At 53.4% G+C, this 18,792-nt stretch overlaps 7 protein-coding genes across 7 annotated transcripts; 4 read left to right on the plus strand and 3 right to left on the minus strand.

Annotated features, from left to right (window-relative positions):
• Positions 1-1,137: 1,137 nt before the first annotated feature.
• On the plus strand, positions 1,138-2,698 carry TRIREDRAFT_76652 (uncharacterized protein; the record flags this gene model as incomplete). The annotated part of the gene is made up of 1 exon (XM_006963720.1): positions 1,138-2,698. Exon 1 carries the CDS (start codon positions 1,208-1,210, stop codon positions 2,696-2,698), a length of 1,491 nt encoding a protein of 496 aa, XP_006963782.1. The 5' UTR covers positions 1,138-1,207.
• Positions 2,699-4,854: 2,156 nt separating this feature from the next.
• TRIREDRAFT_105768 (uncharacterized protein) lies at positions 4,855-6,940 on the plus strand (the record flags this gene model as incomplete). Its single annotated transcript, XM_006963721.1, has 7 exons — positions 4,855-5,053; positions 5,154-5,272; positions 5,458-5,823; positions 5,856-5,868; positions 5,914-6,019; positions 6,126-6,618; positions 6,824-6,940. The coding sequence occupies 7 exons, from the start codon at positions 4,855-4,857 to the stop codon at positions 6,938-6,940; spliced, it is 1,413 nt and encodes a 470-aa protein (XP_006963783.1).
• A 182-nt stretch (positions 6,941-7,122) lies between these two features.
• On the minus strand, positions 7,123-8,750 carry TRIREDRAFT_21971 (uncharacterized protein; the record flags this gene model as incomplete). The annotated part of the gene is made up of 2 exons (XM_006963489.1): positions 7,123-8,562; positions 8,639-8,750. The coding sequence occupies 2 exons, from the start codon at positions 8,748-8,750 to the stop codon at positions 7,271-7,273; spliced, it is 1,404 nt and encodes a 467-aa protein (XP_006963551.1). The 3' UTR covers positions 7,123-7,270.
• Positions 8,751-8,966: 216 nt separating this feature from the next.
• Positions 8,967-9,733, plus strand: TRIREDRAFT_21972 (uncharacterized protein; the record flags this gene model as incomplete). Its single annotated transcript, XM_006963490.1, has 4 exons — positions 8,967-8,996; positions 9,112-9,183; positions 9,245-9,319; positions 9,444-9,733. The coding sequence occupies 4 exons, from the start codon at positions 8,967-8,969 to the stop codon at positions 9,516-9,518; spliced, it is 252 nt and encodes an 83-aa protein (XP_006963552.1). The 3' UTR covers positions 9,519-9,733.
• A 90-nt stretch (positions 9,734-9,823) lies between these two features.
• On the minus strand, positions 9,824-10,393 carry TRIREDRAFT_105771 (uncharacterized protein; the record flags this gene model as incomplete). The annotated part of the gene is made up of 2 exons (XM_006963937.1): positions 9,824-10,017; positions 10,114-10,393. The coding sequence occupies 2 exons, from the start codon at positions 10,391-10,393 to the stop codon at positions 9,824-9,826; spliced, it is 474 nt and encodes a 157-aa protein (XP_006963999.1).
• Positions 10,394-11,073: 680 nt separating this feature from the next.
• Positions 11,074-16,542, minus strand: TRIREDRAFT_58634 (uncharacterized protein; the record flags this gene model as incomplete). Its single annotated transcript, XM_006963938.1, has 8 exons — positions 11,074-12,025; positions 12,110-12,400; positions 12,470-13,225; positions 13,461-13,532; positions 13,777-13,896; positions 14,408-14,589; positions 15,345-15,908; positions 16,003-16,542. 8 exons carry the CDS (start codon positions 16,540-16,542, stop codon positions 11,074-11,076), a joined length of 3,477 nt encoding a protein of 1,158 aa, XP_006964000.1.
• A 312-nt stretch (positions 16,543-16,854) lies between these two features.
• TRIREDRAFT_76658 (uncharacterized protein) lies at positions 16,855-18,338 on the plus strand (the record flags this gene model as incomplete). Its single annotated transcript, XM_006963722.1, is given in 4 exon segments — positions 16,855-17,114; positions 17,185-17,463; positions 17,480-17,672; positions 17,729-18,338. The coding sequence occupies 4 exon segments, from the start codon at positions 16,916-16,918 to the stop codon at positions 18,336-18,338; spliced, it is 1,281 nt and encodes a 426-aa protein (XP_006963784.1). The 5' UTR covers positions 16,855-16,915.
• Positions 18,339-18,792: the final 454 nt, after the last annotated feature.

Below are 18,792 nucleotides of genomic sequence, written 5' to 3' on the forward strand. Positions count from 1 at the left end.
GCTTACATGGCGTCGTCAAAGTTCTTTTCGGCAATGGCCTTGTTGCCCAGAGCTTTGAGCTCGTCTGCGGAAGCCATATTGGAAAGCCTTCAGCTGGTACCTTCTAGGTAGACAGACGATCGTATAGAAACACTTGGGAGGGTATCTGGTAGTTGGTAGATGAAGCAATCAGTCAAGACGCAAAGAACGTGAAGCTGTTGGCGATGATCGGCTCTATGGATTGAAGAGAAGCAGAGGCATTGACTGCAGTGAGCATGTGGGGTTGAAATGCAAAATACATGTACAGGCACCTTCTAGCTGCTTCGATGCGGGATCGCGCCCCGCTCTGAGCTGGTGTGGGGCTGGCAGGGTCGAGGCTGAGGCTCTGCAGTTTGTTGGAGTCAGTTGTCAGGGTGAGATTAGACATTATACTATGTAATCCAAGCCCATATTGCTGATCTGATTTTAGAAACTAGACGGGATATCAATTAGTATCATCTAATTTGACCAATCATGTCTCCTGTCAATGCTAGGACGAGGAATTAGCCAGGGGAAAGACGTCGACGATGGGGAGAGACGGGGGAGGCAGCAGACGCCTTGAAGCTATCCACAGATGGATAGAGATTTTGGATTTACGCATGAGCATGTCGAGACTATTCGTATGACCCAATGGATCATGTATGGAGCCCGATATCCTTGAATTTAAACATTGTAAGTTGAAGCTTGGCGTCGTGGTTTTGCCGTCTCTCAAGCAACTGTCTCGAGGGTTTGCTGCCAATCATACATAGTCTACATGTATTCTTTCTATACCAACTGTTCACATGCACAGCGCCTCTAGTGCTGCCACCCACAACCTATCACCATCCACCACATTTGATTGCATGCAGGCGGATCACATCCGGCGCCCCTTGGTCTGCCGACGGCAACCTATCGCGAGACTCCGTTCCCGTAGCTAAAGACCAAGCAGCAGGACGAGCCAACCTATCTTGCCTGGGCGGTCATTAATGGTTTAGGTACCTGTATCCGGGCTATAGGTATGTACATGTAGTGGCGCCATATAAAGCCCCAGGAGCCTAAAAAAGTCCCTGAACTTCTAATTCCAGGTTCGTCAACCCCCAATCTCCATGCTGTGCAATCTCTCGACGTCCTGGCCAGCCCCAACGTTGCACCCGAGCGCCTCCCGTTACTTTAGTTGAGATACACTTGAGGTACAGCATCATCATCATCTATGGCTGCCTCTGATCTGCCCGTCGAGGAGCATGACATTGTCATCATCGGCGCCGGCCTCAGCGGCATCAACGCCGCTCACCGGCTGCGAACCGAGCTCCCGCACCGCGCCCTGACCATCCTCGAGGCCCGCGACGTCATCGGCGGCACCTGGAGCTTCTTCAAGTACCCCGGCATGCGCAGCGACTCGTCCCTGCGCTCCTTTGGCTTCCCCTGGCACCCCTGGAAGCACGCGCACAAGATTGCCTCTGCCGCCGAGATCTGCGACTATCTCGAGGACGCGGCCCGGGCAGACGGCACCCTGGACAAGATCCGGCTCCGACACCGGGTCGTGCGCAGCGACTGGAGCAGCCACGAGCAGAGATGGACGCTGCAGGTCGACGTCGACGGCGGCGCCACGAAGCTGCTGCTCAAGGCCAGCTTTGTCGTCTCCTGCATGGGCTACTACTCGTACGAGCAGTCCCTCAAGAGCCCCATCCCCGGCATCGACAGCTTTGAGGGCTCCGTCGTCCATCCGCAGTGGTGGCCGGAGCATCTCGATTACAGCGACAAGCGCGTCGTCATCATTGGCAGCGGAGCAACCGCCATCACTCTGCTGCCCGCGATGGCGGAAAAGGCAAGATCCGTCACGATGCTTCAACGGACGCCGTCGTACGTCATCTCTGTGGACAGACGCTCGAAGCTGGAATCTCTTCTCTCGACGGTGCTGCCCCTGTCGTGGGTGTACTGGATCGGCCACTGGGTCGACGTCTGGTTCGAGGTCTTCATCTCGGAGCTTTGTCTGCGGTGGCCTCGCCTTGGACGCTACCTCATCACGCTGGATCTGGACAAGAAGCTGCCCAAGAAGATTGACGCTGCGGTCCATTTCAAACCGACGTATGGCCCCTTTGAGCAGCGGCTCTGCCTGACGCCTGACGACGAGTTCTTCAACGCCCTGCATCGCGACAACGTCGAGGTGGTCACAGACGTGATTGACACCGCCGACAAGGACGGAATCCTGCTCAAGTCCGGCCGCCATCTCCCGGCAGACATCGTCATCACCGCCACGGGACTGCACATTCAGATCCTCAGCGGAATCAACCCCCACGTCGACGGCAAAGCAATCGACGTTGGCGAGCAGTACGCATGGCGAGGCTGCATGATTGAGGGCCTGCCCAACCTGGCCTCCGTCTTTGGCTACGTGACGACGACGTGGACGCCGGGCGCCGACTCAATGACGAAGCTGGCCATTCGCGTGCTCAAGGAGATGGAGGCGGAGAATGCGACGAGCGTGGTGCCCGTCATTGAGAGGACGGAGGGGATGCCGCGGCTGTCGAGCACGAATGCCAAGAGCTCGTACTTTGTCAAGGCCGTGGACAGGATTCCCAAGGCGACGGGCGTTGCGCCGTTCTATGGGCGGCTGAATTTGTTTGTCGACTTGTGGGCGCTGTGGTTTGGGAGTGTGAGGGATGGGCTGGAGTATACGAAGAAGGAGGCCAAGAAGACGATGTAGAAGACCATGATGCCTCGACTTGCTTTTCTGTGAGCGTCTGATGCCATCATAGGTAGATGGGAACGTTATATAGCGAGATGGTTTGGATGTCTTTGATTCGTGGTGATACTGCCATGTTCGTTCCTATGATTGAGTGATTACAGATGCACCGCTGGGGAAGCTGTCGTCGTTTCTTAGCCGTAGAAGCCATGTAATTCTCCCAGGATGGCCAATCCATTATATCATTGGAGGCATATCTATTACCTTGTTCACTCCATCGAGTCGGAGCAAGGATTGCCATTTCACTCTGCAACACGAGTCCTGCGCTGCATCAAGAGATTGGGTCAGTGCTACGCTTTGGTGGGTGGCCTACACTGTTGACGGCCTCCCAGGCATGACCTGGTGAATGCGAGTCTGTAGCATCAGTCACTTGGAGCTGCTGCACAGCACGCTTCGATATACCAAAAGGCGTATCATCATCTACATATACGTCGCTTATATCTTGTCAATGAGTTTGCATCCTTTCACTCGCTCTCCAACTAGAAATCGCCCCCTTTTATACCAAGACGAACTCACACAATAAGAAACCACCACTTCTACTCAACTACTACACCACCACAAGCAACGCCGTCGCCAACAACAGCCAGAGAAAAACAATAGAAGAAAACAAGAGATGCGGACTTTCAAGGTCCTCGCCCTCACCACCCTCACCACCACCGCAGTTGCTGGTCCAGTCTCGTTTTCGCTCTGTCAAGCCGCATGCGCCGCGACCCTCTACGGCACCGAAGCCTACGGGGCATGTCAGGCAGCCTGCTGGGTTGCCGCCATCATCCCGATTCCCTAGGCCATCTCACTCCCGTCCCGACTTCTCCAGCGTGTGCAAATGAAGCGCGAGGTGATCTGACAGGTAATATAACTTCCAAGCCTGGCCCATCAGTGCCGCTTTGTTATGTGCTATTGTCGGAAGATAATTTATTTCCCAGTGTGCACAAATGGAGATGCTATTGGACCCTCGTTTATAGCGAATCACACAGACTCTATGGAGAGGAGGGACTATCGGGTATTGCCTCGCTTTTGTTCTGGTGCATGTTAAGCATGGCCTTGTTGAGTGGTTATAGGTGATGTCTTAGACTCTGGGGTCATTGGCGAAAGTTGGGGGCCAGGGAGAATGATAATTAACGGGGGATCATGTAATGAATGGCAGGAATCACAAACTGACTGCAGTAGACCTTCGTAGCTTGTTCTTCTCCTTTGGTTGACTTTTGTGAACGGCGTTTGCTTGCGCATTAGCAGTGGTCAGGTGTAGGACACTCTGTACATTTATCTATCTGGACGTATCGGCCTCAGCTCAAGCATCTTTGCCTGGTCTTGTTCAAAGGCACCAGACAGAATCCATCCATCGAACGATGCAATCAAATCCATTGAAACCCCTCGGAACTCGTCCCGCCCAGCGCTAATTTAGTGGCCCCCATGAGGCCTGGCTCGGCCCGCGACTAGCGAGGCAAGTATCGCATGTCTGTTACGGGCAGCTGATCAGGGTCATCAGATGAACCATTGAAGGTGTTGAGAGGATACTGGACTTTAAATGTTTTCGACTTGTACTATGCGTGAACTCGGTCTTTCGACTGCCCTGACACGTACCCGACTCACCACTACAAATGCATACCTACAAGTTGGACGAGAAAGCTCTCTGTTGGATCCTGTAATGGCACGCACTCGAGTTCGACAGTGAGCCCCATGTCATCCACATCAAGAGGAGGCAAATAAAGGCGGCATCATGTCCCCCATTTCCTTTCCAAGCCCCTGCCAAACATTTCTGGATCTATACATTTAGTCAGCCGTGGATCCCGCTTCTGCGCAGTTCTTACGAGGCGTGGCAACTAGCGTTCGATATATCCAAGGGTCTCCGGATCGATCGCAACCGGGCTATCAAGACCATAGATCACAGGCGTGAACCGAGCTGAGACTATAAATGCCATCTCTCAACCCTCTGCAAACTGTTCTCCTCTCCCATTAATCATAATTGGCAATTTACAGCTTTGGTCGGCTAGTCTCATCGTGTCTCATGTAAGGTAGTATTCAGAAATACTAAGGTACATCTCGTAAAGGCGTGCATGTATCACAACATGTCCAACTGCAGCTTCCTATCCCAGCTCATCCACTCCCAGACTTCCACAATGCCGCTCCTCCTCATCAATTTATCCAGCATCTGCCTCGTATTCTTCTTCGTCTATATCGCTAGAAGCATCTACCTCTGGCAACGCCTCCGCCACATCCCCGGCCCGCCCAGCGCAGCATGGACAATCTGGTGGCAGCTCTCCGGCGCAATGTCCGGGCGATATCACGAGCGGCTCAAAGACGCCGCCGACACACATGGTTCGTTATCGTCCCATCATACAATCATTCACACACCGAAAATCAACTCTCGCTTCTGATAACATGAGGGAAAATCATTCTGAAATCCATGTAAATATAGGCCCTCTGGTCCGCATCGGCCCCAACCAGCTCCTCTCCGTCGACCCCGACGTCCTCCGCCGCATGTCCGCCGTTCGCAGCGGCTACACAAAGGGCAAGTTTTACGCCAGCGGCAGAATCGTCCCTGGCGTGGACAAGTCGTCTCCCTGCGAGATCCAGCCAAGCACAAGGAGATGCGCGCCCTCATGACGCCCGGTGTAAGCCATCATCATCATCCTCATCCCCCAACTTCTCAGTTTAGCTATTCAAAAGATAAGATTCCCTCCCCACTGACTGATACTCCTCACTCTCTCTCTTACACACAGTTCTCTGGTAAAGCCAACGAGGGCTTCAGCTTCGAACCAGCCCTGGACCGCCAACTGACCAGCTTCATCACCCTGCTCGAGCGCAAGTACCTCTCCTCGGGCTCCGACGTGCGCCCGTTTGACATGGCCGAGCAGACGCAGTTCTTCGCCCTAGACGCCATTGGCGACATTTCACTCGGCCAGCCCTTTGGCTATCTCGAAAAGGACCAGGACTTGTATCAGTACAACAAGATCAACAGAACGTCGCTGCCCGTCATGAATGCCGTTTCCGTGATGCCGGCGCTGGCGAGTCTCATTCATACGTGGCCGCTGAGGTTATTGTTGCCCAAAGAAGGGGACCAAAGTCGGCTTTGGTCGACTGATGCAGTGAGACTAGCGGTTTTGGTTTCAAAATCCAGTCATTACAAGTCCGTATGAACGCTAATGCCACATGAAGCTTTGCACGAAGTTACGTAGAGAGACGCCTCGACCCCAAGACTCCGCGCACTCGCGACATGATGCAAGCGCACATTGACAACGGCATGACCAAGAATAATCTCATCCAGCAAGTCCTTCTCTCCATGTAAGCATTCAATAAGACCCCCTCTTCATTTCCCGCCCTATGACAGACTCTGGTGACTTTCACCTCAACCTTTCTCCATACCAGATCACACTTACACAACCTCCAGCATTGCCGGCTCAAACTCCTCCGCCCACGCCCTCCGCATGACCCTCCTCGCCCTCATAACCAACCCCCCAGCACACACCGCCCTCCTCACCGAAATTCGCTCCCTCACCCCCTCCTCCTCCTCCTCCCGCATAATCTCCTGGTCTCATACCCAATCCCTGCCTTACCTCCGAGCCGTCGTCAGCGAAGGCCTCCGCATGTGGCCCCCCGTCAGCGGCCTCGGCTTCAAAACCGTTCCCCCCGAAGGCGATTCCCTCAACGGCTACTTTGTCCCCGGGGGCACCGAAATCGGACAGGGTTTCCATGGCGTCGGCCGGTCCAAGGCCGTTTGGGGAGCGGACGCGGATGTCTTTCGCCCGGAGAGGTGGCTCCGTGCTGAGGGGTTCGAACTGAAGAAGATGAGGAATGCGCTGGATACGCATTTCGGACATGGCAAGTATTCTTGTCTCGGGAAGCAGATTGCTTTGATGGAGCTGCACAAGGCTGTGTTTGAGGTATGTACGTTGCGTTGCCAGTTCACATGGAGATTGTGCTGTTGTTACACGCCGGGAGGGGGCTATCAGTGAGCCAAACAAAGAGGCAAGATCACGACTCGACTCGACTCGTGCAGAAAAAGGGGGGGGGGGGGGGGGGGGGAAGGAGCGAAGAGGAAACGAAGAAGAAGACAAGTTGACAATGTTTTTTCTGGCTCTTCCACAGCTTGTACGATGCTTCGACTTTTGCATCGTCAACCCTGAAAATCCGATCAAGACGACCGCGTCGATATTCCTCTTTGCGTCCGACTTTTGGGTGACGATGACCAAGCGCCGTCCTTGATTCAACAATATACGAGACAGAACTATGGAGATGGGTTCGTTTCAGATACAGAACTTCAAGGACTTACTGAAGCGCAAGGAGCAGCACTCATGCCCTACGCCTTGTAAGTCCCGGATCCCCCTTTAGACAAGCTAAACATGGTCTTGCTAATATCCTTGTTTGTTCATTAGTAGGAAGATGGTCAGAATTAAAATGTATATTTGTGACAATCGCCATTAGTTTGCCCAATTGATCTATTGTGCAGTCGCTGCGTAACGACAGCTTCCCAAATAACCCGCTATATACTTGTACATGTGAAAAAGAAATAGGTTAAATCATCAACCGTCGTTATCACGCCAGGTCCTCCATCTGGACTTCATTCACTGGCGTCGCACCCAAGCTCTCCAGCCCCCTTTCGCCAGCCAACGCACCAGCAACTCCATCAGTAGAACCGGGCTTCCGCCCCAGGGCCTCCTCGTACTTTTTGCCTGTCTCGTTCAAAAACGCCTGCACTTCGGCTTCCCTCTGGATAATGTCGTCTCTCTCGCGCGTGAGCTGCGCCACCGTCGCCGCCTTGGTAGTAATGTTCATCTCCATCGTCTTCAGCGTCGCCTGCAGCTGCACCAAGCATTCCGCGAGACTCGGTAATGGCGTAATCTTTGGAGGCACTTGTAGCAGCAGCTCGTTGGGGTCCTTTTTCGGCTTCTTAAGCCCGTCCAGTCCCGCGCGCGTCTGCGCCGTTTCGTACGCGATTCGTCGCTCGGCATCGCTATCTGACGAAGAGTCCGAGGTATGGCCTTCGGCTGCGTTGATGAGCTCGGCCATCTTCTGACGATCCTGCTTTCGCCGCTCCTTTTCCGCGCGTTTGCCGAGTGACAGCCCTCCATCCTCGACGTACTCATCAAAGCCCTCTCCCAAATCCTCGTCTTCCGCAACCAGTCGGGTCTCATCTTTCTTCTTCCGAATCGATAAGCCATCGTCCTCATCCTCCATGGAGAGAAAGTCCTTTTCCTTTGCTAACCGAGCTCTCCGCTCTTTTCTCTCGCGAATCTCGGCTTCGGTAAGGATCTGAGTGGTCTGCGGCTGGTTGATGGAGGTTGGTATCGGGGATTCTACTATCAAGGCGCCTTCTAGTTCTGAGGGATCGAGCTCCATTTCGTCATCGAGATTCGCCTTGAGAGAGGAAAGGTCGCTCGGGGTATTCGGCGTTGATGATTTCAGCTCGTCGAGATACTCTTTGCTGTACCGTGGTCTGTCGTCATCGTCCTGGTATGATCGAACCGGCAGCGGCAGTTTTCTAGCGGCCATGCCTCGCTTGACACTGTTGGTTTCGAGCACTTTCTGTCCCATTGCCGGCTTCTTTGGCGTGGTAAGATCGCTGCTCAGCTCCTCGTCATCTTGGCCCGCGTCGTCGCCAAACGACACTTTTGATCTTGCAATCTTCTTCTTCTGCTTTGATGCGCCCGCCCGATTGTTACTCGGTCGGACAACCACCGGACCGTCGTCGTCCTCGTCGTTGGCCTGCGAGGCCTCGTCTCTGTCGCCCGACGTCTCCTCGTCTCGTGCATTCAAGGCATTGCGCAGCCCAGATTGTCGCAACGGCTTCCGATTTACTTTCGATGAAAACACGGGCTTCGCGCCGTCTGTCACCCCAGCCAAAGGTCAGCCTTGTTCTCCATCAGCAAAGACATCGCAAATACCAAGGCGTGCAGTACGTACCATCTTTGAGGCTTCCGCCTTCTGTCGCAGGCGGCGCGTCTCCGCTGCTCTCGTCGTCATCGTAGTCGACTCTGATGACCTTTGCCTTTCGTCTCGCACCAAACGAGCTCATTTTTTTCTCGAGACTATGCTGATGGTGAGCTTGGAGCGGAGTTGCAAGAAGTTGATGTTCGCGATCCGAGTGTCGATATCCCGAGAACCGTTATCTTATCAACACGTGACCCGCTTTACCAGGCGGACGAGCTTCTCTCAACCTCGCGATAGTGCTTCAGCATCGCGTCGCAGAGCGGCTGTCTTACCACGTTCAAACCACAGTCAATTGCTCAAGATGGCGCCCGCCCAACCTGAGCTGAAGAAGGTGAGCGCTGAAGTCCAATCATCTTTACCCCTTTCGAGTTCCTTGCTTTCATTTCCAACATCACCTGGTTCAGTCGCAGTTCAACCGATCCATCTTGCTGACATTGCAAGCTTAGTATCTCGACAAGCGGCTGTTTGTCCAGCTCAACGGCAGCCGAAAAGTCATCGGCGTGCTCCGCGGATACGATGTGAGAAAAAGGCCCAGCATACCGAAGAGGAACCGGACGGCCACAGAGCTAACAAGCACAGGTCTTCCTGAACATTGTGCTGGACGAGGCAGTCGAGGAGAAGGACGGCGGAGAGAAGATTAGGCTCGGCATGGTTGTGCGTCAACACCACCCGACAAGTCCCAAACCCTCTACCCCCCATGGACTTTTACTCCTTTCCCTCCCTTTTTATCGCCCCTTAGGAAACATCATCACGCTTACTTAAAGCCAACGATAAACAGGTCATCCGCGGCAACTCTGTGGTCATGCTCGAAGCTCTCGAGAGGATCGGCGGCGACGACAGGCAAAACCGATGAAACATGTCCCTTTGAACCACAGAGAACGACCAGCAAAGCTCTGCGGAATGGAAGATCAAATATGGGAAAATATATACCTGAAATCAATGTTTTTCGTTTGGCGTTTACGGAGACCGACGACGAAAGGGAGGAGGGCGATCACACGGGATTATCTGATGCGCAGGAAAAAAACGTCTTGTCCATTGTTGCTAGACTGTTTTTGGCACTTTGTTCTTTTACTCCGAGGCTCAAGTACGGAAGAAGGGGGGAATGAATAAAGAAAGAAAAGAATAATGTGCAGCCACGGGGGGGAAATCCTCTCTTCTCTATTTGCTCGGTGAGCGCCAGGCGTAGCGCCAGGCATCGGGATCACAGACGTCCACCATCTGGCCATTGTACGTCGTTTTCCACCCTTTGAAGCCTCCTTTGAGTATCAGAGCCTTCATCTCGGTCTCACCAACTGAGTTGAGATACTCTTGGAACCAACCTGCGCACTTCGGCCCTCTAGTTCCACAGCTCCCTGTTATTACACGCCATCAGCGTCCTCATCCTACTCAGAATCCCAAACAAAGATGCCATCCATTCAAGCACAACCTCAAGTGAAAGGCCAACTCACCGCAGTAAAAGACCACCTTCTTCACCCCTGCCTGCTTCGAAAGCATATACACCATCTCTCGCGCCTGGTAAAACGACTGGGCGGGCAGATTAATCGACGTCGTAATCGTCCCGCCCTCCCATTCATTCAGACGCACGTCCACAAGCTGAAAGTCCTTCTGCGCGTCTTCCCCAGCTGCCTTGTGCTGCTCGAGCCATTCGTAGACTTCAGCCGGCTCGACGACGTCGCAGGAGACCTTGGGTGGCGGAATCTCTTCGTATTGCTTCGTGGAAAAGTTCATCTTTGGTCTCTGGAAATGGAATGGTCGGAATGGCGCTGATATTTGGCAATGAGCTTTGAGAAACAGGTCAGAAGAAGCAGAGAGTGCTGGCGATGTGTGAGTTTCACGAAGCTGCGGTTGGACGAGACCCCGCACATCTCCAACTTTGGACTTGAACAACGTGACTCTCGGCGAGAGACGCGAAAGCAGCGATGCTCGTATCTTCGAGGGAGTGTGCTTGTATGTATGCATTGGTGCCCCACGGAGACATGTCACATTCATTTCCAGCACGACAGACATGGATGTTTGATCCGGGTGACATACAAAGAAGTATATCAGACATTCGTGTTTCTATGTCCGACTGATAGGTAGGTCCAGCATATCGTGCATGGCCAAAGACTGCGTTCCCGACAACGCTCATGCAAATACAAGTATGACCCGAAATAGCAACGAGACCCAGGTAGAACGAGATATGGCTTGAATAGGTATCTGACAAACGCCGACCATGGAATCAGATTTTGACAGCATTCAAACAGCATCCGTCAACGATATCGCATCACAACGCCCCCTGCGTACGAAATTTGGGGGCTTGTGGAAAGGGTCAGTTGCATGTTGGTAGAAAGAATGGGTTATCCGACATATTTCCTCGCGTCAGCAAGTCAATCATCCAAATCCTCAGCAGACCCAAGCATGAAGAGGGCTCATCGTTGTGCAGAGGTCGCAGCGTGCATCGGAAGTGTATTCCAATCCACATATCCATCAAACCATCCGCTCGGATCAAAGCCAGAGAGCAGGTCGGTGCTCCAGGAGTTGTGCGCCATGTTCCCCCAGTTGCTGTCCAGCTGTGGCTCCTGTAAGCCATCGTCGGCAAAGAGGCCCATGTCGTCCAGCCCAGCACATTCAATCTGCGGTATGTGCATCGCCGCTTGCCAATCCGCCATTCTCTGGTCAGGTTCAGGTCGATTTTCCAAAGGCATGGTTTCAGCTCCTTGAGCCACAAGCTCTGCCCACTTCTCCAATTTGGCGCGCGCAATGCGGACTTTCAGCGCAGTCATCATCCAGACGTTCCTATTGACCCTTTCTGTATCTGCGGAGCATAGCTGAAACGTCGCGTTGGCATGCTCGAAGCGGCTGGAGATGGCCGAGAGAATCTCCGGGATATTAATCATGAGGCCTGGCTGCGTCTGTAGCTGCGTGCGCAGGATGGCCACGGCAGCTGCTAGGTCGGAGTCCTCTAGATCGGGCCGTCCTGGCAAGTGTTCATGAGGCATGTGGCACTTGTCTTGCATCAGCCTGGGGTCGCACTGCGTGTTGGCCATGTCCGAGTTATACAAGGCGACGTTAGGGTTATTTGCACTAGGGTCATCTGGCATCGTTGTCTTCCCTTCATACATTGCTCGAGGGGTCGCCAGTCTTGCCCAGCGGGCCAACATGACAAGAGCGTAAACAAGATGCGAGCCGACTGCCGTAGTTTGAAAGTAGTAGGTTGATATTGGTAGAGAGAGCCAAGCGTTGAACCATGCGGTGAGAGCGGCACTTGACTGGTATATCTTGTCAAGAGGGGAATCGGTAGCCATCGATACGGACGAGAGTGACTTGGATAAGGAGCGGACCAAGGTCTTGTCGACGACGGGAGGCTCATATAATCGCAGCCTCGCACTCTCCAAAAAGAGCTGGAAGGTTTCTACAGCATGCTGTTAGAGAAAATATTCCAAGGCAAGGGTTATGCAGGACTACTGACTATCCTCCTGCAGATGTTTGGGCATAGAAGCGCGTATTTGGTTCAGCTCGTTTTGAAAGGCCAGGATATAAGCCGACACAGGGGCTGAAGGAACAGAGGAAAGCTCCTCTGAGGCTCCCTCTCTCGAGTTGAGCTCGGCAATGCGCTCTGTCAACCTCTGTATCCTGATGAGATACACGAGCGAAATATCGGTGTCATACTCTGGGCGTTCTTCGAGGTGTCGAATGCACTCCTGAAGATAGCCGTTGTATCGCATGGGTTCTACTCGCTGGAAGTTCATGGATATCCTGTGAAGGAGAAGTAAGCCATCCATCGAGCCTCATATTGCTGGGTAGGGTAGTGATAGGGCGACCAACACTGAAGACCAGTACCAAGCCCCTGCGAACGCTCTCCTCTCTTCGTTACTCCGGCCGTGTAATTCCGGTGGGCGCACGACCATCAATCGCGTCCTTTCATGCACACCCGGAGGTTTAGATAGCCCCATGTCGCCAATCAAACTGCCCGCCAAGGTTATCAAGTTGTTGAGCTGTCCGTGGAGGCAGCAGTGATATTGTTGGTATCCTAGCATGACGATGATCCCCAAGAGTAGGTCCAGAGACTTTTCTGAGCGGATGAGCATATGATCTGCAATATGCTTCATCAGATAATACATTTGCGCCCTCATCGACCTGATACTTCGGAACGAGCTGACCATCCGAATGGCGGCCATGAGAAACGGCCTTCTCGCCGCAAGAACGGCTGCCGAGACATTGGGCGGTATGATGACAAAGGGATGGACGGGTTGAAGATTCTTTCGGTAAAAGTCAAGGAGGACCTCGTCCGACTCGGGAGGTGGCGGCGCCTCCAAAGTGTCTGGATGGCAAATGCATGATTTCGGAGTGAAGGAGTTGTATGACGGGTCGATAATCCAGGTATTGGCCTGGTTGGATATGCTGGGAAGGGCACTGGATGAGCTCGAAAAGGGTGATGGGCGGTCAGAAGATGCTTCTGTTCTCGGATCTTCGTTGGCATCGGCTTGAAAGGAGGGCTCGGGTTGGTTTCCAGATATTTCTCCAGAGGCCTTGAGGAGGCTCACAAGACCATTGAGTCGCTCTTCAATCTGCGAGGTTCGGCTACATATGGCATGTTAGAGCGGAGATTCAGAAAGTGTGTGTTTCCGTTTCTTTATGGAGGGAACCAGAGGTTCACTTGCGCCCTGGGAGCAGTGAAATCTCCGTTCCAGCGGAGTCCTGGAGTCTAGAGGGGCCGGGGAGATGGCCGACAACTCCGGTGACACAATAATACCGGAGCTGCAGCATGGAGCATGCTATGAAATGGCAAGTACATGAACGAGACTCGACGACTTACGATGGCTTCGCTTGTCTTTTCTTTCGAGGTCGATGAATTTGGTTGGAGCACTCTTTCAACAGTCTTTCACACCTATAAGTGCGACAACAACCGTTGACCGTGTTAGTGTTCGCTCAACAACAATAACAGCGGAACGAAAGGAATCAGCATGTTAGCAGCTTGAAGTGAAACGCCAGAAAGCCAGGATCCTCAAGAGAGCGAAGATCCAGAGACTAGTCGTATACATGATGTTTTTCTTGTCTTTAATTGCGTCCTCATAACAAGCTTGATCGAGGAAAGGCTCCGAGACTGGGATCTTTGTCTCGTGGTAGCTCACCTGTCGCATTTAGAGCCCGCCGCTTCGTTGGACCGTATACACTTGGCCTTTGCCGTCGCACACGGCGCACACGCAGCTCCCCATTTCGCGGTGGGAAGCTTTGGCCGTTCGGCTCTCGAGCTGTTAGTGGCTGATCGCGAGGGCTCAGTATCCATCGTTTGTCATCGGACGATAAGATAGACAAGTTGTTTCCGTCTCTGCCCTCTGCCTTCGTTTCTGTCTCTCTCTCTCTCCCGTGCTCTTTCGATGGCCCGCTAAGTTATGCAAGCAATCAAAAAAGGATACATGGCTTGTTCACGGGAGTTGAGACCGAAGTCCGGCGGGCTTTCGACTTATTAAGAAGTTCATCGTCTCGATCGACCTTGGGAGCGACTCGAGTGCTCGGGACCGATTCAAGCTGGGACGGCCTTTACCCAAAAGTCCGGCCATTGCACAGGCGGGGCCTCAGCCAGAGCTCCCCTGGGCAGTGATTGGCCCGTCAGCCATGCCTCTCGGCTCCGGGGGATTTCAAGGTCAGACGCGGGCAAACCCGAGGCTCGAAAGCGGTGCAGATTCGCAGGCCAGGGAGACAAAGAAGATTGTCGAAGTGTCAGATGTGCAGCTGGGAGAATCCCAGTCAGCCCCAGTTCACCCCAGGCTGTTGCTTGAGGTACTCGGAACCTTATGCAGGCAGTCTCGCTCATGCCGTTTGAAGCTTCCAGGTTGCTCCTGCTGTTGAAGATGCTTGTTCCTGCCGCAGGTCCACCTTGACGGGCTCAGCTGGGACATCTGCGCTAGACTCCAACAGGCAGCAAATCGCCCACATTCGATATGCTTAGCTGCCCACTGGCGGGCTAGACTTGAACGGGGAATACTGCTGAGTCCAGGCTGTCGGCCGATTGGAGCTCGAAAGTGATAGGTACGAAGACCTAGGGACTTTGTGATGCCTGGCAGTTGGTCCCTGATTAACCTCGCGATTGCAGTCTTCTGCACATGGGTAGATACTAGTAGATGCTTAGGTGTTGTTTCCACTGTCATACGCCGGATCTCTTCGATCCAAGTCCGGATCCTACCTCATGACTACTAGGTACTAGGTAGTGTAAATCAAGGGCTGAATCCGAAGTACGCGTACTCGGAGCTGCAGGTGGGTGTCTTTTGATCTTTGATGTTACTAGATGTTCGTCAACAATGCAACACTACACTAACGCCACCTCTTACAACCATCGACATCACGATACTCGGAAATCCCCTTGGTTTCAGAATCAGAGTCTCAGCCCTGTTGCCGGACCTAGTCTTCTATCAAACTGCGACAAAACAAAAAATAAAAAAAAAAAACAGACCGCTATTGAATACATATGTAAGGAACATGAGGCGTTGGCTTCAATGATTACATGACAGAGCCTCTCATCCCCGAAAAGAGGGCTCTTTCCGTCTCTTACATGCCCAACTTGGCCTCTGTCCAGGCCAACATCTCATGATATCTTCGCCCATTACCTGTCCATTGGACACAAAGGAACCCAAAAATAACGTAAGCCACAAGAGGGGATCGCTCGAAAGGAACCATTGACCTTTTATTTGGACTTGGAGACTCCAGCACCAATGACGCCCGGCAGCTTCTCTTCACCCACGTTGTAGAGCATAGTGACGGCCAATGATATGGTTCCTAGCAGAAGCAAGGTGAAGCCCGCAAAAAGCCAAAAGGGAACGCTTATGTCCTTCTTGGCGCAAGTAGGCCCCGCCCAGTGGGTAAGCGGTCCATCATCTGTCGAGCGGGTGCTCAGGCAGTGGCATGCAAAGCAGACCTTGCCGCCAGCGACATCCGACTTGAACTTGTCCAGGCATTGCCCTTGGTGAGAACAGTTGCCGGTCGCCGAGACGCAGCTGTCCACGGAGTCGAAGCAGGCAGGGATGGGTGTTGCGGAGGTAAAAGCGTTCTTGTTCTTGTCTGCCGGCGAGGTCGGTACCGCAGGGGCGGCTGTCTTGCGAAAGGAGGAGATGACTCGCTCTGCTTGGCGTCGGTTCAGTGCTTGCTTCTTGCCCGACAACTTGCCAACAGAAGGCAGAAGCAGCAAGGTCACTTGCAGTTCGCCAATGTCAGCAAGCGAAGCCAGTCGGGAGAAGTTGTTGATCACATCGTCGAGGATTTCCGGTGTCTATTTGAAGCAAGCAGCGAGGTTAGCTAAATAGTTCATCCCATTTCCATAAAATGGCATATGTCGGCTCAATCACTGCTCTCATCATGCGTACCTTTTGAACATTGTACTCAGTAATCAGATGATCTCCCTTCCAGCATCGCTCCTCGAGGGGATTGATCAACTCGCCAAACGAGCACGCCATCTTCTCCTTCTTTGACCCCTTGTGAACAGACATGTCAAGTCCCGTGGCCCACCGCAGACGGTCGATAGAAGGCACGTCAGGGATAGTAAATGACGGCTGCACGTTCAGCTTCGCTCGGGTGTTCTTGATCTGCTCTCCTGTCAGGCCCTCCAGCATAACGAACAGCTGCTTGGGCTCTTCGGTGAGTTCATCGAACAACGAGGGCCGGTTTTTCCCGAATTGGTTCAACAGTGAAACCACCGTTTCGGCGGCGACATTGTCTGGAATCTCGCTGACGGAGGCGACTGAGCCGGATGACGCTCGCTGCTGTGTAATCAGTCCGGCGACGCTGCTGGGGATGGATGGAGGAGACGCGGCTTCGCGATTCGGTAGAACGTAGACGTCGGCGGCGGGCTGTGAGGCGGCAGCACAGCCCACAAGCGCTGCGGCAATGCCCAGCGCAAGCTTCATGATGATGATTGTCTCCCGTTGAAGCTGTCGTGGATGGTGAAGGCGCGCAAAAAGGGCTCGGCGTCACAAGTTGCACCGACGATGCAAGTACGAAGTACGTAGGTGACGCTTCAAGCTGCTTGGCTAAGCTGCATGTGGTTGGCGCATCGGAAGTGGGGGCATGATATTCCGGGTCAGATCCCTGCGTAACCACATGCGAGCAGATGTGTAATATCGCAGCGCAACTTCGCCTTTGGTCATCATCGAATAGCTCAACCTTCACAATGCGCCGGTATCTTTGAAAATCCTCTTTAGTCTCTTCTTGTTCTCTTATACTGTCTTGTTGCCGTATCGAAGCCTCTTGGAAACACATAGTCTCCAGCCCACAGCCGGGATGCTGCGGCGCGCAGCGGTCGTTTCGCGACACGCAAACCTCTTATCACTCGCCTCTCCTCGTCTCCCCGCCCATCGCATTCCCTCCATCAGCCGGCAGATATCCTTCCTACCATGGCGAAACAGGCCGGCGACGGACGGGCTCCCGGTTTACTTTGCCAAACCCGTTGCCCCGCCTAAGCCGGGTGCCTTTCGGCGCCGTTTGAAGTAAGTCGTTGCCGTTGCGATGCGACCAGGATTTGGGCTGGGCTAATGTCGTGTGCAGCCGAGCCGTCTTCACATGCCTAGCAGCATATGCTTGTTGGCAGATCTTCGCGACCGTCGTCTTCGATCCGCTACTCGACTGGGCAGATCACGAGTGGGAGGCGTTGTCGGAGAAGGAAAAGAGGGAGATGGAGGATATGGCAGACGAGGATGAGCCCATCCTGTTCCTGCCGTTCCCATTCACCACGAAGGAGGTCAGACAGCCGCCATATAAAGGCTCCGACCCCGAATGGGCAACATTTATTGCTGTGAACAAAGATCCGCAGTTACAAAAGGACATCAAAAGTGAGTGTGATGCAAGGACAAACCCATGGAAAGCTCATAACTCACCAGTCGCCTTCGCATGCAGTGGGACTTGCGGAGTTGATACGCCGAGGCGTCGAACGGAACCCTGCATATGTTCAGTTACTCGGTGGTCGGGAAATCAAACTCAAGAAGCTGTGGCTGGATATCATATATCCACCTGCGCCACCCCCCAAGCATTATGTTTCTGGGTAAGCCGTGAGCCAGTAATCCTCTGCTGCAGGACGTCTGCTAATGCTCTCCGCAGAATCATCATTGATGATGATGGCATCTTCTGGGGCGACCGGCCAATTGACTCGCTGGCCGCGAGCCACCTCAACACAGCAATCTATCCGAAAGCAGTGGCTTTATCCGTTTGGGCGTTCCTGAAGTCATTGGCCGGACAGACGGCTCAAGATGTTGCCAAGGCCCTAGGCTTCAACACACCGCCCCCACCCGAGGCCACATGGCAGGCTGCCATCCTTAACCGTATCAAAGAACAGGGGGAACTCGGCACCACTGGCAAGCAAACGGTCAAGGTCCCTGGGCAGCCGGACAAGTCCAGCTTTCCGGTCCACACCGGCATCAGCGAGATTCCTGGCACTCCCTTCAGTGGCGTCAGCCAGGTCGATCCCCGAATCCAGGCGGCTCTTCAGGCGGCTACTGTCACGTTTACGAAGAATTGGCAGCCCGCGAAGCAGCCACCCAGCAGGGGCTGCATCAGGGTCGATGGACTCGTAGAGTTGCAGGGAAAGTCTGCAGTCATGGCTGTATACGTCCTGGGATGGTACGACCCCAAACAACGAAAGTACATGGGTGTCCAGACCGGTTTGAAGCACCTGATACAACTGAAGCAAAGGCCAGCGGGTGGCGGCTAGCTTTGATGGCTCCTGACGAGGACAGTTGGCTTTGATTCGGTCTATTTTGGTATTGATGTACAATATGGAGCACCTAGCAGCGTTCTGGTTCTGGTACGGCATGGCATGGATCGGCGCAGGGGTTTTTTCTTCCTTTTTGATTTTTATTTTACGATACCACCCCTTAGATCAGATGCTAGAGAGAATGCTCACACAGGCATAGGTTGTCATGTAGAAGAAGAGCGTCTGAGATGACTCGATAACCAACAGTTTTGCCCCAACATTCTGCTTGAGATTGGTGCATCTGGTGCCTCGTGTACAGAACAAACATTGACTCCTGATATTGGTCTCTACTATATTGCCTTGAGGTTGTACAAGTGCATTGTGAGCGTCTAACTGTTTCATCTAGCAAGTGAAGCACGGAAAGTCACACATATTGCCGATGACCCCATGCCCTTCACTAAGAACACCATGA

This window comes from Trichoderma reesei (assembly GCF_000167675.1).
Source record: "Trichoderma reesei QM6a unplaced genomic scaffold TRIREscaffold_5, whole genome shotgun sequence".
Classification (NCBI taxonomy): domain Eukaryota; kingdom Fungi; phylum Ascomycota; class Sordariomycetes; order Hypocreales; family Hypocreaceae; genus Trichoderma; species Trichoderma reesei.